Raw genomic sequence first — 16,713 nt, 5'->3', positions numbered from 1 at the left:
GAAAATACGTGAAAACCCGGGACATTTTTGCAAAAAGTCAGACAGCCAAAAAAAAACCAAAAAAAAAAACCAGGACTGTCCCGGGAAATACGGGATGTATGGTCACCATACTTATTGCTATTCTATTTCCCCATAAAAAGTTGTCAAATGTTGAAAAAAATTGCTAATTAGGGGTCATTAAAGTATTACGTCAGCATCGAGGGGGGTTTCGGATTTGCTGACTTTTGATGGGGGGGGGGGGTTTTAAAGGTTGCTTACGTCATCAACCACCCTTTTTGAAGATATGAAATATTCTAAGCTGTTGACGAAATTTTTCTGACAAGGGGAGGGGGGGTCAAAAATGGCTAAAAATCTGCTTACGTAATACTTGAATGGCCCCATATGGTTAAAATTAATGGGAAAAAATGCCGATGAGTATATGTACCAAGAAGGACCACAATAAATTGCAGTAAATAAAAATGTATTTCACGTAATAAATGCTATGTTATTTTAAAAAAACACGTCACAAATATGCGACTTGAACGTTTATACCAAAGTGATAGAAAAGTGGTTCCAAAACTTTTTACGTCGCGGGGCACTTTTCAGAATTGTTATTATTGAGCACTAATTTTGACAACATTTACACGTTGGTACCACGTATAAAATACAGTAATGAATCTGGTGAATTATGCACAATACATAATTTCATCCGTTGTGACCGGTGATTATGCATAGTAACCGATATAAATCAGGCGATTATGCGTAATTACCGAGTTATGCCGTTTTGTTTACAGTAACATATAGAAGGTATTCCACGAAAAGCGTCCGAAAGCGATAAAATGTTGTCCGTATCAGATAAGTAAATAAGTAATATCACATGGGTAAATAAGTAATATCACATGGGTAAATAAGTAATATCAGATGGGTAAATAAGTTCCAAAAGGAAATTATTTACCCGCTTAAATTCAGTTGATTTTTTTTGACGAATTCATTTCAATTTGACGAAAATGTGATTATTTTATATCGTCCATCAACAGACCCCTTGTCAGGAAAGCCAAAAGGAAAAGTTTACAGAAAAAATTAAGAAAAATTATAAATTGTAATAATTTAAATTGAATATTTTATACCGCCCCTCAAGAGATCCTTTCTCACGACAGCGAAAAAGAAATTTTTCTGAAGAAAAAAAAAACCGTGTGTGTGTGTATAGTATATATATATACGTATTATCTCTCTTATTTTATTTGGCGCATTTGGCATCCTGCGGCTTACATAATAAAAATTTTGTCAATGTTTGTTTTACAGATGAAGAATTTAATACTTTGCCTGATTGTGTTTAGGCATTCTATAGAATACAAGATTCATCGAAAGGCTGGTTATTTGTGGAGATGAAGATTACAAGGAAGAAAATTCATTCATTTGTAATCTTCATCTCCACAAATAACCAGCCTTTCGATGAAACTTGTATTGACAAGTGGAGAGGACGTTTCTATATTCTATAGAATGCCTGCTGGATTTCATAATTTGTGGTAACATACATTAGATTAGTCGACTCCACCTTTAACGCTGAGGCGCAAATCCCCCCCCCCCCCATAGAAATATTTGGTTCCGAGGAAAAAGGGAGCTATATCCGTTTGCAATTCCCATTTCCCCGTGGTGCCCGAGGGCATCGGTGCCGGCTTTGATTTTGAACACCACAACGCAAATCACAACGGTGGGAAGAAAATGACAACGACATTTGGTTAATGGTGTCCTTTTTTAAGCAAAATTCTGTTTTGTCAACCCTAGGGGATAATGAGCGAGCCAGACGTCTGGAAAAGTGTGCTGACTTCTCAAACATGAATTCATTGGTGACTTACGGCCCGAAATAAGGCCAGGCATCACCTTAAAATTCTGATTCTATGAATTCATAGGTTCTCCATCAGTAGGGGGTGGACGGTGGCTTTTACCGTTGGCAGTGCGGAAAAGTAATGAAAAAAACGCGCAAATTAAAATATAATGATTTAATTAAAATATATTTTTTAATTACTTAAAAAAGTTTCCTTCAATTTTCCATTGTACAACATGATGTATAATTTGTGTATGCGTGTGTCCAGAAAAGAGATGCACGAGACATTTTTTGTCACAACTTTCATGGTGCATGCAATCAGCGTTTGATCTCATTAATCGAATCATCTTTTCTTTCATGCACAAGAATCATCGTTCAGATTTGTCTTCTGTAAATATAGAATGCTAAAATGATTATTCACATGCGTTCTGGAAGTAGTAGCGGAGAGGTTTCCTGGTGTTTTCGACGATAACTTCATGGTGATAATTAAAACGTTGTGTATCTTTTCTTTTTATATTTGAAGTCTCATTTATGTATTTTTTTCTTCACAAATTAAAGTTTTATTTTCTCAGCGACTTTTTTTTTGTATTTTTTAACTACATTGATGAAACTATTGATTGATGTTTTTTATCCCTTTTATACGGCATAATATCAATAAGCTTCCTTATGGTTTTCAGCAGTAAATGAGTATAAAGTAATGGGTATAGAGCATGGGCGGAGATATCTCTATTCAAGGAACAGCCACGCTGCACACTAATTGTATGATATCAGCGGCTCTTTTTTTTGCTGAGTAGAAAAAAGACCGACAGCTAAAATATTGTTAATTGAATGCATATATTGAATGCGTCTGAAAAACGATTTTTTCCTCTCCCTATAGAAATATTTGGTTCCGAGGAAAAAAGGAGCTATATCCGTTTGCAATTCCCATTTCCCCGTGCTGCCCGCGGGCATCGGTGCAGGCTTTGATTTTTGAACACCACAACGCAAATCACAATGGTGGGAAGAAAATTACAACGACATTTGGTTAATGGTGCCCTTTTTTGGGCTGGGACCTGACTACGGCGCGGTTGAGGTTGGGGGGGGGGGAAGGCATCATCTATAGTTTTATTCTGTCAACGCACAGATACAACTGCAACCGCTGAGCGCGGTTTTTTCAACCGAGAAAATCCACATTTTTTGGGACGGTTGGGGTAACCGGAAAGCTGCCATCATGTATTGCAAAGGCTTGAGCTCCCTGACGACGGTTCGGCTGGACCTGCGGTTGCTCTCTTCCATTGTCTATTAAGTGGTTTGACAAGGAGGGTGATGGGATTTCGGATGCACTGGACAAAGGAACAGCTCTCCTTCTCCGGAGCGTTTAGAGAGCAAAGTGAGCATTGCGAGGTTGCTTTAAAATTGGCATCTAAAATTGGCGAAAAGACTTAGAATTGAAGGTTGGCGAAGAAAATCGCATTCTGCTTTTTTCGTTCAGCCATTTTTTCGTCTCGTGTTTTGTTTCGCTTGTCGTCGTTTTCTTGCTTGTTTCTGCTATTTATTTTTCTGTTGCCGTCCTTGTTATGTCATCCGATCATGGAAATAAACGGCCCTTATCAGGGCCAAATACCTCTTCTGATACGTTAGAACCAAGTACCTCTTCTAACACGGGGAATCGCTCAGAATTACGATGCAATTTGTGCGAGTCGGTGTTTTCCTGGGCAAATACCTTGAAAAGGCATATGCGAACAATCCATTCAATTTCGGATACAGCCGTGGAAAAATTGAAGTGCCCCGAATGTGAAGCTATGTTCGGTCGGCACCATGTTCTCCGCAATCATCTGCATGAAAATCATGGTCTGGTGATAGAGTCTCCTCTCCTTCTCAGGCTGCCATAAAAAAATGAGAGGAGAAGACAAATTCGAGGAACTGTATGGTGAAGTTCCATGCGACGGAAACTAATTCTTTGTTTGGCACTGTTGCACTGATAACAATAAAAAAAACCAATGAAGAAAAAATTAAATTTTTCTAACTAGTGAAATTTTTTTGCTTTCCTACATGAGCATACATTGAAACTCGGTTATAATGACATTCATAAACTAACGTGATTACGCTAAAACCGAGATGTATATTTTAGAACACTTGAATGAAATGCATTGGATCCCGATTATAACGTGTTAGCAAAAAACCAATTAGTTACCTCATCCAAAAAGAGTACAAATTACCACGGGGCCCAACCATTTATAATAAATTCATAAAAAATTAGAAGTAAAAATAATCAGACATCTGAAGGAATATATTTTTATATTTGCAAATTCTCCATATCAAACTTTTGAAACATTTATTAAAATCCTAAGTATGAACCGGGGATGAAATATGTCCCTAAGAGCTGCATTGTGTGTTTTGCTTTCATTATTCTGTCTTTTTGGTATTTATTTTTGTATCGTATATGAATGTGGCTGTCTATCTGTTGTTTTTGCAATGAAAAAAACCCATCTAGGCCAGCGGTTCTCAACCGATGTTCCGTGTGAACTCCCGGGCCGTTAACTCCAAGGGCCCCGCGGCCCTCGAGGAAAATAAAAAAAAGAACCAGTAAATTTGAAAAAAATAATTATTAATATTTTTGAGTAAAAATAAATCAGTAACTTTGATGAATAAATAAAAAATAGGCCTACGGGGCTCCGCCATAGAAATTATATACTGGGAAGGGCTCCGTGGGTCAAAAAAGATTGAGAACCGCTGATTTAGACAAAACGTTGTATGCGGGTAATATCGAAGAGTGCACTAAAACAATTTTCACACCTACCGTTCTTTTCAAGCAGTTTTTAATTTACATACACACACAAAGTCGCAACTAGGGAGAGCGGGTCCACTGTATCGAGTGCTGAACTAGAGGGGGCGCCGAATTGCCCCTTTAACACCACTCCTTCTGACCTTTCCTTATACCACCAAAAGCTTGCTAGCTCCAGTTAAAAAAGTATCCAGCTGCGGCCCTATATGTACCTTAAACCTTGCAACATACATACTGATGAACAGGGCCACAACGACATGCGTGGTCAGCCGGGGCAAGCACGCATTTTGGCGCCCCCTTTTAATATTGAAGGAGAGATGAAGGGTTAACATTTGCGCTCCTGTCTGGCTCGGAGTTCGGGGGCATCAGTCAGTGCCGTCTTAACGCATGGGCCCACCCGAGCACGGCCCGGGTGCCTCAAGAGAAGAGGGGCCTCCCAAAAATGAGATACGATTGAAATTTTCAAGGATTTACTATGTGGGGCCTCCTAAAAACCACTTGGCCCGGGGGGCCCATAATACTCTTAAGACGACCCTGGCACCAGTCCCACCTGCTCCTCTCTAGTTGCGGCCCTAATGCCGTATGTACAGGGTGTTAAGCGGGCCGGGGTAGCAAGTTCAGAGGGGCGGCAAATTTGAGTAATTCGTGGTCAAGAACTTTAAATTATAACGTGAATGGGGGCAGAGCAATTCCCCCAGCTATGATTAACAACTATGAAAGGAAAGCATTTGAATCAGGATAATAGTGATTGATCAGTTGATACTATACCAGCAGAGCCGTGAGATGGTTCCCAAGGATTGTTGAACCAACCATCGTAAGGCTGGTGTTCGGTGAATTTGTATTCGATCAAATCTGAAAGTAGCCAATCTTTGATGAACGCACCATTATACAGAAGTTCTTCCTTATATTTCAAGACTAAAGAAAACAAAAAAAAAAAAAGAAGCAAAATTTCGATTTAACGGGACATATGAATATTACGAGTATATGCCTGTTACACACTCCTACATTTTATAATTATTTTGATCAAATAGAATAAGAGCAATATATACTACAGAACTTTCTAGTAAATTCTTACATTGATCGTGATCATCGCTTGAAGCTTTGTTAGTGATAATCCCGGCCGGTGTCGAACCTGTCCGCGAATCCGATGGTTTCGTGACATAATCGGTCGAGTCATCCTTGGGAAAGCGTATCACTTGGCAGGAATGGTTCGCTATAGTTAAATACACCAGCAACAAAGGTCTAAAAAAGTGTCGATAGACTAACTTTCCAATCATTTCTGATACATAATTTGCTGTTGTACGAGATTTTGACTGATGATGATCATAAGAAAAAATAAAGAGAAATGCTTCCCGGAAACGGAACTTCCTTCTTTAAAGAAAAAGAGAAGCTCCAATTCTAACAATTCTTAGGGAATCGGGAAGTGACAGACAGATTCCGGTTATAAACTGACACGTCTCGTCAATTCTAGAGTACAGAATAGTTTCTGGGTTGTTTCTCTTAAAAAATCTAGAAAAATGCCAATTAGAAGAAAAAGATGAGAAATTGAAGTATGTTTGCGGATGACGGTAGAATTAAATATTGCCCTAATACAGTGGTTCTAAAAATTTTGTCACTCGTGACTCCCTTGCCTTGGTCAACGTTCCTACGCGGTTCCGCAGTCTAACAAAGAACCACCCAAAGCAACAAACAGGCACACGTCAATATCGCCAGCTGACCGCGACGCCCCTAAAAACCACTGCCTTAAAATATCAATGATGTCAGGATTATACTCGTTCGAAAAGGCGCTGTCATTTGTTTTCCATATCGGAAGTGAAATGCCTAAATTTTCGTGTTTGTGTAACTATCGTGTTGAAAATCTGTGAAGACATTTTTGTAAATGAGAGACCGGCTCACATTCACACCTCGAAGTTGGGAAACCAACCACAGCCGATTATCGCTAGTCCGAATTCCGAGTCCTCGCGATGTCCAGCCCACATTGAACATTGAAGGACCGGACACACCCCACTTCCCATCTCAGAGAGATATCGAAGCTTTCCCGGGGGATGGGTGTATCCGGAAATTTATTAATTTATGTGAAAATAACAATGATATACATATATAATGATATACAATAAATAATCTGGAATAAATAATCGTACAAATTGTGATCATATAGCATCATCCACAGATAATCAGTCCGTAATCGTAATAGTCCTTATATAAATAATCAAAGAATAATTTTTGTCTTGTATGTGATATAATCTGGAAGTGAGTTTATCCAATCTAGAATATAACAATCTCGGCAATCAAGCTGTAATAAGATATAAATTGACGTCTATATGTCCGGCATCTCCATTTCATTCACACTCGCCGGAAAAAGGATGAAACAGTTGACACTTGTCTTCTTGGGCGTAAATTGTATCGATTATTAGATGTCTGTGAAACAACCGATGCATGTCTTCTTGGCCGTAAATTCTCCTTTTTAATAGGTAACCGTGTTACCTCTCTTGTTGGCTCGTAAGACGGGTCCTCCGAGCGCGAATTGTGTCCCCTTGATCCCGCAGCTCGTGTCTTATTGTGGAGTTCGTTGCGGTCCAGGAATCGAATCAACCTCTGCAAACGTTGAAAGTTCAGAGGGCTATCTAGAATTCTCTTTTTCCAAGCAAGCATTCTGGACTCTGGCAGTTGGCCAAAGTGGAAGTCTCTCGTCTGGGGACACGTGGTTATATAGTGCCATAGGGAACCATTTGAACCGCAGATGCATACGCTGTTACTAGAACGTTTAAAACGCAGAAGATACACCGGAAAAGGGCCATGCTCGGTGATAGCGATTGTTTTCTCTCTAGGCCATACGTTCAAACGCCATTGAACTCGTCGTTGTATCTTGTATGCGTCCTTTGCTGCACATGTATTCCAATTGGTCTGCCACCCCTGCAACACGTCCTCTTTAAGCACCCGATGGACCAAACTCCTTGGCCAAAGTTGGTCGTCTTGAGACGGAAGTTTTGTGGCCTCCTTGGCAAGTTTGTCGGCTATTTCATTGCCAAAGATGCCTGCGTGGGCTTTAACCCAGGCCAATCGGATTCCAGCCCACAGCACAGCATCTACATCAAGAAAGTCGGTGGGGGGATCCATCGTATTATTTCAGACATTCATAGGGGTTCTCGGGTTGAGAAACGCCGATTTAAATATTAGTGTTAGTCTGGGGCGTTGAGAATGTTTCGAACCTGTGGATACTCTCCTTGAGCTTTATGTGGGAAATTCTTATTTCTGAATCAATTCTAGGGGAACTCGGACCCGTGCCACAAATTACTGTGGGTGCTTTAACACTCACAGCTCTGACTCCACTGGAGGCACTCGTAAAACCACAGCTTAAGACAAACTGCGTAATATTGTATTCTGTGTAGGGGTTGCAGGTTTGGTACAGACAGTGCTCGTGACTTGAAAAATGTTGTAAACCTCTTTTACAAACTCAGACAATAGTAGAATACTTTCAAAATAACTTTTATTTTTCGCCATTTCTTATGCAGCACTTAATACATACAGAGGTATTAAGGCATAAACCACGTACAACATAAGTATTAAACTCGCATACTGAGTGAAAAAAAAGTCTATTGTATGTACAAACCCACAATCGCTCTACACATGCATACAAAAAAGTATTCCATATCTTATTGTAATTTTTTGTCATCAAACAAAACCAAAACAAGTTATTATAAATTAATTAACAAGAATTTGCACCATTTTAGAAAATTTCTTTTACAAATCAGTGTGATCTATGTAAATTGAGCAAAAAAAAAAAGAAAAGAAAAGAATTATATAGTTTGGGTAAATATCCCCCCCTCCACAAAATAATTTCCTATATCTAACCAGTACATTTCATTTGACAACGTTCAAATTCGCAACATATGAATAGACTCTCATTGAAACCATAAGGAGATAAATTTGGCAATGGAACTAGTATAAAGTTTTATGCCGGCCACACCTAGATTATATAGGAACAACTTATCTCAATTGAAGTAAATTAAATATAATCCTATTTTTAATAAATATGATGAAAATTTTACCATTTTAACTCAACTGACCATTTACAAAATAACAACTGTCACTGTTACGTGACTGGAAAAACCTGTGGTAGTAAACATATACGACACTACAAATTAAATAATTAAATTAAAAAAATACAATGTCACAGATATAAATCATAAATTAAATTGATGTGCCATTATATACAGACGTACAGAATCTTTCACATTTGTTCTAAAACTCACTTGGAATGTTTTTAAATCATAAACGGTGGACTTTCATTGATGGGTTTTATGTCACTTGCTTACATCACTGATAATAACAACCTTGTCAGTGATATGCATCCAAAGCTGGACTCTAGTATCATTAGTTAAACAAAATTAGAGTTAAATCCTGTTTAAAGTTTGACAATAACATTAGAAAGACTCCACTCTTGCAGAAAAACGAAACTTAATTGAGAATACACGTCCCTCAATAAATTTGAAAAAGTTAAATTCACGTAACTGATATTCCTAAAAATACTGTATAGTGATTAAATTTTTTAGCTGAATGCTCATGGTCTTTTTTCATGATTCGAACATATGTTTGGGTCTGTGATATTCTATAAATGCACGGGAAAAAATTCATGGATCGCCGAAGATATGCATAGCAATTAATTGACAAGACAAAAACTTATACATTTAACTTGCCAAACAACAAAATAACAATAAAAAAACAAATATACACACATTAGATACACACTCTGTGTTACATAATGATATAATCTCACCAGCTACTTTTTTCCCCTATTAATAAAAAAACTGACATGATGCTTGAATAAAATTTTCATGATTGAAAGGTCATGTGGTAAGCGGTAATAGCCAAATGTACAAGTTTGCATTACAATGATAATGACCACTTGGCAAAATAGCTTAGAATGAAATGTATCCTATATAAAAAAAAAACCATTTCAGGACGTTTTCCTGCTCAAGAAGGATGGGCAGAGATATGGGGAGTCACAGGGGAACCAATCTTCTCCCCCCCCCCCTCCCATCAATAATGGAGTCTATTGAACTAATATAATACAGTTGATGCTCGATTTTACGAACCTCCAATTTACGAACTGCACGTTTTTACACGCTAATCTACTGGTCCCAAACAATATACTATTCCTTCTAACATCTTTCCCATTTATGAACTTTTGATTTTACAAACTATTTTTCATGTTTGTGCAGGTGTGTAAAAACTAAGGCGCTCGCCGTCGACTGTAATAGTCAAATTTTTATAAATCAAGCATAGTAGAACTCTGATTTAATAATTTTGTTAATTTTAACAATGGTATTGAAGTCTCTGTGCACGCATTTGTGAATTTGTGATCATCTTGACTTCGATCTGACAAAAATGTCCCACCTCATTTAAACTCTTTTAAAGTTCAGTAATGAGATCTGTGAAGTGGATTTGACGACATCTAAACAACATTAAAGCTTGCAGACTTGTCTTGTTCTTGCCTCAAACAAGAGCTTTTGTATTCTTAACCTTTTACAACATATCCATACATCCATCAGGCTCTAAACATATCTATATTTCCCCCCCCCCTCCCCCACTGACTGGATTGTCTTCAGCCAATCTGAAAATTAAAAAGTCATAAATGAGGGTTTTTACATTCTAAAAGGACCCAGGTGATTATATCAATATATAATATGCAGAGTATATTAAATAACTTAATCATACATTATTCAAAACTTGTGAAATAATATAAAATTTTTGACACTATATCCACGATTGTGAACTATTTTTCAAATCAACTCTTTCCCTTTAATCAAAAATTTAATGCACTAAACGAGAAAAAATAATTTATATTCACTTGGAAAGCAGAAAATTATTCTGAAAACAGCATACAAGAGAAACGAATATAATAACAATGTGTTCACATCCCCCTGTACCGTGCCATTACATTGAGCGGAATCATTGTAATGCTTAATACTTTTGCTGATGCCCATATAAGATGCTTATAGATGTCCAAATAGTTTGACATCCACAGCTGTCAACAAGCAGAAAAAGTATTGAAATATAGAAAGAGTGAAAATTATTTTTTCCACAGATGCAATTTATAACTCAACTGAAATAAGACATTATGACAGCAATATTAGACATTTCATTTACACAGACCCGCCAACCTTAGAAAGTAAAAATAAAAATCCTGTCACTTTCTTACTAAAATCCAGCACACGTACTTTTGAACATATTTATTTGCATAATAAGAGTCAAAATAAGAAATTAAACATAAGGTGACCATACTACCTATATTTTACGAAACATAGCCAAATGTATTTTTCATTATCATTTTATGCCAAACTATTCTTAAGAAATGTTTTCTCACCGATGCTTCCATGAATTTCTGATATTAACTGGACATTTTCATTATGCTAAACATTTTTTCTTTCGCAAAATCATTCTATTTGATAGCAATTCGTAGGACTCCTTAATTTTTCATCCATTGACAATTTTCAGCAATAAATTGAGAATTTCGTCCACAACTGACGATATCTGGTATTCCCCAATATTACATTTTTTTTGTCATTTTTGCTATGAAATATGATCAACATTAATACATAGAGAAAATACGGTGTTTGAATCATCTATCAGTCATTTTATGATTAAGCATACATAAAAAAAAGTTTCAACATCAATGGGCCACCATGTTTGTTTACGTTCACAAATTTGCATAGCTTTGACCACCTTTCATTACAGGCTACATCGCCTGGAGGTGGTGCAATGCCAAAAGAGCTTTTCATGTAATGTGGATGGGGATCACTTTCTAAAATAACAGTGGCAATAGAACATAGCTAACTCAAAATATATTATTTTCTTCATTTTTATTCTTTTATGTTGATGGTAATTACTAAAAACCAGCAATATATAATTGATGATCCAGAAGCCCTGTGAATGTAGTGAAATCCAGCATCGGTGGGAAGTTGGCAGCTCTGACTACTGAATTTGCAATCAGTGTCAAGGAAAACCTATTAAAGTATCAACTTGAAGAAAAACAAAAAACCTATGCCATACATAATTTATCTATACAGAAACAGATCATTCATGACATTATATATTCATCCTTTCCTCAAACCTTAATTTTCAAGAAATTTTTTGACGTGAATACATCTGAAATCTGCCTACATTATCAAAGAATCAAACCTAATGAAATCATTCTCGATATGTTTTGTAAAATTTAAGTTAAATGTTTAACATAGAAAGAAGGCCGTGGTATTAACGAGAATTAAAAAAATATTAGATGTCTCACACAGATTGCATAATTTATATGTCTGCCCCCCCTCCTTTACACTCCACATTATACAATGAAAAAGTTATAGAATTGCCAACAACACCACTTGCTGTCAGATCAGATAAGACCTGGGCTCTGTTCCTTCCGGGATATAAGCCGTTTACCTGTGTGGGTTGAGCCATGCTGGGGACCAGTAACCCCACTTGCTAGCAACAATGGTAATTTAGTACAATGAAATCTAAGAACACTGAATGAAACAGAAACCAGTCTTGAATGGAATCAAAAGATAGTCCCATTGATGATTAGTGCTTTGATACATACCTTTATAAAACACATACCTGTCTAAAACGGAAAAATATTTTAGTCTGGTGACGTTACGTTTCATATTTCATACAGGTTGCATTGTATCTGGGGGTGGGGAGGGGAAGTTCCTCTGGTTAATAGAGTAATTGAAAAAAACTGCCTTAGAGTGAAAGAGACAAAACAAGTGTTGAATAACAGTTTACAAGACCCTCTATGCTTATCATAAAAGCAAAATACACAAAGTTTGTGAAGTTTAAGCAAAATTTAATGGTACGAAGCTCATAATGTTTTGCCAATATTAAAAAGCCCAAACAGACCTACATAAAGATCTTATAAAGACAAATCTAATGATAAATTGTTCATTGCAGTACTAAGTACATGGGTCTATGAACAAAGGATAAAAGAGAAATAGAGGGACATGGGGGGGAGGGGAAATCATAACTAACAGCAATGATACTTTTATGGCTGATTTGGTTATATAAATTCTATTTGACACTTGTGATTCTATAGAAAAGCTTAAAAACATATTCATATAAAAACTGGTGGCCATGGCATGACAAACATAGTTGCTTTCATTTTTTGTTCGCACGAAAATCTTAAATAACAATACGATACTAATAGAGCATCATGGAAAGAGTGTTAAGTAAGCACAAGCTTTTACACGGGTCCCTCCCCCAATTTTCTGAAAGCACATGTTTTGCATATGATTCAGCATTTAACCACATTACATTATAAACATCAAAAAAGAGAACAATACAGACAATATACATGCATTATCACTATGTACTTAGACATGTACATGGAAGGCTGGGTTAGGATAAGTCATCTTTTTTTTCTCCCCTCTCTCTCGTCCTCTTCAACCATTCAGCAAATAGGCTGGTACAAAGCCTAGAGATGCCAACTTGATAGACATTTTTTTTCTGTGACACCTATTCGCTTAAGAAAGGAAGAAGAACTGCATCTCATCTGAAAATGAGATAATTAGATCGAGTATTCAAACGGACCATGCATTTTGCCTACAGCATAAAGTGTCGTGATTTTTTAATGTCTCTCTCATATTCCATTACATCCACAATTCGAAATTGGAACTCAGTTGATTCTAAACACTGAAAGGAGTTAGATTTAACTCCTGCCGAATGTAAAACAATATATATGCTTTGCAACTAGCCACAGTTCGTTCATCTGTGACAGTGACAGAACTATCGTTAAAGTGATGCCAGCAACCTGTGAATACAATAAAAAAACAATTATAAGCAAAAAAAAAAACAACTTCAAAATTTTTATGGTAACAGACAAAAATATATGCAGTGTAATAACATTACCACAAATCCTTGATTAAACAGATTCTATAGACTTCTGATTTAACAGACAAAACTTCGAGAATTTTTATTTCAATTTGCTTACTCCAATAAAATCCTGAACGAGCCCTGTTTAAACCTTTATCAATTTGTTATGTATATTAAGTTTTCTAAGCATTAAGAGTTTAAATTGCCATTGTCATCTAGATCAGTGTTTCCTCAACCTTTCTGAATCTGGGGACCAGTAAAATGTCTAAAACTATTTGACAGACCACAAAGTTACTATCATGATGGTGTCCTGTATTTGACGGGACTGTCAGAATGGCCAGATTTTTGGCTGTTCCAACTATTTTATAAACTTGCCCTATTTTTTCTTCACTAAAGCTTATTTCAATTTATAATGCTTACTAAACTCACGCATGATGATAATTTTATAGCTTACAAATCATATTACGATAGATATGGCTACATTTAAATTAACAGCAATTTACAGTAGTCTCATTTCCTAAGCATTTGTAATTTTTCAGCAGTGTTAGCAACTATTGTTGATTTTACCGACTTCTGACAACGTTTTTGGTGACAATCAACAATGTCCTGTATTATGCCATATTTAAGATCCTAGCTCCCCATATTTTACTTAATAAAATATGGTCACCAAGTCATGACAAATGCTCTTTTCAAGAAATGCATCGTTTCCTGCAATTTGCAGCAGCCCTTTATTTCAGCAAATTTGTCATAAATTAAATTTTTTACTACAATTAGGGATGTCTCGTATTTAGAATAGAAATTTCAGGCATTTTCCTCAATGAGGTGACGCCAAGTATGAAGCTGTAATTTTTATTTGAACTATTTTAATAATACCCTCAAAAGGATATTACTAATATCAATTACACCAATTGAATAATTTTACAACTAATTTGGAAGTATTTTAGTAAGTCTGTCTGCAAATCACAGGGAGAGAAACACTGATCCAGATTCAACTGATTCATATATGTACTTTTCTCAAAGTTGGAAATGATTGTATAGAAAAAAAAAAATCGTGCATAAAACATAGAAGTGCTACAGGATTCGGCCGGATAAAACATCAAGCCGACCATCGTCATTTATCATGTTCTCATATAGAAGAAGATAATAAGCATGCCTTTCCCTAATGGAAAAACTGCAATCAATGCTACACAGAGCCTGAAACTGATTTCTAAAATTTCAAGATCCGATTTCCAAGTAATAATAAAGAGAGCAGAGAGTAATTATGATGTAAATGGTATTGAATAATGGCTAGGTAAGGGATACCCAAAAAGCCCACCGCCGTGGTAGAACAAAATATTTTTTGGGATAAAACATAATTTAACAGTCAGGACAGTAGTGTGCCTTCTCTGGGCCAACTTTTCCTTGGGGCACCTCTTAAAGGGTTATTATTAGAGCCCGGATTATATGCAAATGCATATGTGCATATGCATTTGCATATTTTGGCCTTTTTTAGCATTAATGCATATAAATACATAAAATTGAAGAATTTTCAGAATAAGTGCATATTTTTGGAAGTTTATTTAAGCGTAATCACTTTTTTATGATTTTTCAAGTAAATATTGCTAATAATGCTGTAAAGCCTCTCTTTTGCGTTCACAGGATAAAAAAATTCGTTCGTAAAAGAGGGGTGGCCGTTGACCAGGGATTTGAAATGTATACTTCCAATATACAAGGGGAAAATATTAGTTGGCCGTAAAAGAAGGGTGACTGCATTTGACAGGTCTCCGATAGGGGGGGGGGGGTTTACTATTATTTTTATAACATTGGAAAATACGAACAACTCTACTAATTCACTAAATTCCACCTGCTGCACAAAAACCAAACATCATGTATTCTATTATTAAGGCTATTTCTGGAGATATGTAAAAAAGCGTTCAATTTTTTCAGAAATAGTGTTGAAATTCTTTTGTTACTGGTATTTCGTTACTGAGCAGCTACAACAAACTAGAAATTAAAAATGCCTAAATGAAAAATGTGTAGAAGTTTTTTGCATATGCAGGTATATGGGGGGGGGGGGAATATTTTTTGTAAATTAAATATGCACTAAGGAATAGAAAATATTCATTTTAAAACTTTTTCATGATTTTTTAGTGTATATTTTGGTCATTTGATCAATTTGATCATTTTTGTCACACCACGGTCATTTTCTGCACACGAGGGCTAATTAGACCGGGACCTACAATTTATTGCCGATTCCGAATGGCAGGCTTGTTTTTTATAATCGTCGAGAGGTTTGTGCGCTAACCCCTCGATGGAGGACTCCCTGCGGTAGCAATTTTTGCTGTGGTCATGTCGCCATTTTTTGTTGTACCCCTGTGTCAGGAAAGTTTTCTGACAAGGACGAACCGGGTATCGAACTCGCGACACCTCTAAACATCCTTTGGAACTTTAGGCGGGTATCTTACCGACCTGGACTACCGCGCCCTGTATATTTTGGGTTTTAATGCATATTTTGGCATTTTCAAGTGCGTATGTTACCTTTTTTTTTAATGCATATTTTATTTTATCTTACCAACCTGGACTACCGCGCCCTGCACATTTCGGGTTTTAATGCATATTTTGGCATTTTTGAGTGCATATTTCAGCATTTTCAAGTGCGTATTTTAGCATTTTTGAGTGCATATTTTGGCATTTTTGAGTGCATATTTGCATATTTTTAGAGCATATTTCGTCACTTTTTTAGTGCATATAATCCGGGCTCTAGTTATTATTATGCAAAACAAATATCAACTTTTGCAAGGGTCCACATTAGGGTCGGGGCCCAGGGGCAGTGTTCCGGTTGCCCCAGCTTAGTTACGGCCCTGTTAACAGTTATAGGGCTGTAACTCCCAACTAATGTGCCATGGCACTTGACGACAGAGCAAGGTTGCCATACAATATGTATGTAAAACTAATATAATTTCCAATGGTGCAGTGAACAGATTTATTCATCTAAAAATGATTGACACTGATAAAGTTGCAGCAAAATGTTGTCGATATTTGGGCTCACTTTGAAGGGGGGAAAAGATCAACCTTAAACAGACACCCTTCCATGCTATTAACAACACAAAAGGGTTTTATTAGTTTGTTAAATCAGGGACTACCTTATTTTTAATACAAGCAGGTAAGCATTTGACCTGCTTTGAATAACATTGATTACGAAAGCTTTCATTGTTTAAAAAAATCTTGTTTAAGTCGATCAACTTTGGAACAGAAATGCTGATTTCTCATTGTTTTATAAATTTAGCCTTTTTTGAATTCTGAAAAT

At 36.5% G+C, this 16,713-nt stretch overlaps 2 protein-coding genes across 2 annotated transcripts in view; both read right to left on the bottom strand.

Moving 5' to 3' along the window:
- The window catches only part of LOC149071076 (dual oxidase 2-like), a 120,295-nt gene extending 114,418 nt beyond the window's left edge, over positions 1–5,877 (bottom strand). Inside the window, exons 1-2 of the mRNA XM_089248141.1 lie at positions 5,644–5,877; positions 5,337–5,483 (exon numbers count right to left, since the gene is read on the bottom strand). Coding sequence (XP_089104267.1) covers positions 5,337–5,483; positions 5,644–5,845 — 349 coding nt within the window. The 5' untranslated portion in view covers positions 5,846–5,877. The remainder of the gene's footprint in view (positions 1–5,336; positions 5,484–5,643) is intronic.
- Positions 5,878–8,038: 2,161 nt separating this feature from the next.
- LOC149071075 (ubiquitin carboxyl-terminal hydrolase 3-like) overlaps positions 8,039–16,713 on the bottom strand; it is a 47,480-nt gene continuing 38,805 nt past the window's right edge. Inside the window, exon 15 of the mRNA XM_089248073.1 lies at positions 8,039–13,365. Within this exon, the coding sequence (XP_089104199.1) occupies positions 13,241–13,365 (125 nt within the window). The 3' untranslated portion in view covers positions 8,039–13,240. The remainder of the gene's footprint in view (positions 13,366–16,713) is intronic.

This window comes from Pholcus phalangioides, unplaced genomic scaffold (genome assembly GCF_987345545.1).
Source record: "Pholcus phalangioides strain wild (caught in Gottingen) unplaced genomic scaffold, Ppha-v1.0 ptg000019l_1, whole genome shotgun sequence".
NCBI classification, from domain to species: Eukaryota; Metazoa; Arthropoda; class Arachnida; order Araneae; family Pholcidae; genus Pholcus; species Pholcus phalangioides.
This window is presented reverse-complemented; position numbering and strand designations above follow the sequence as displayed.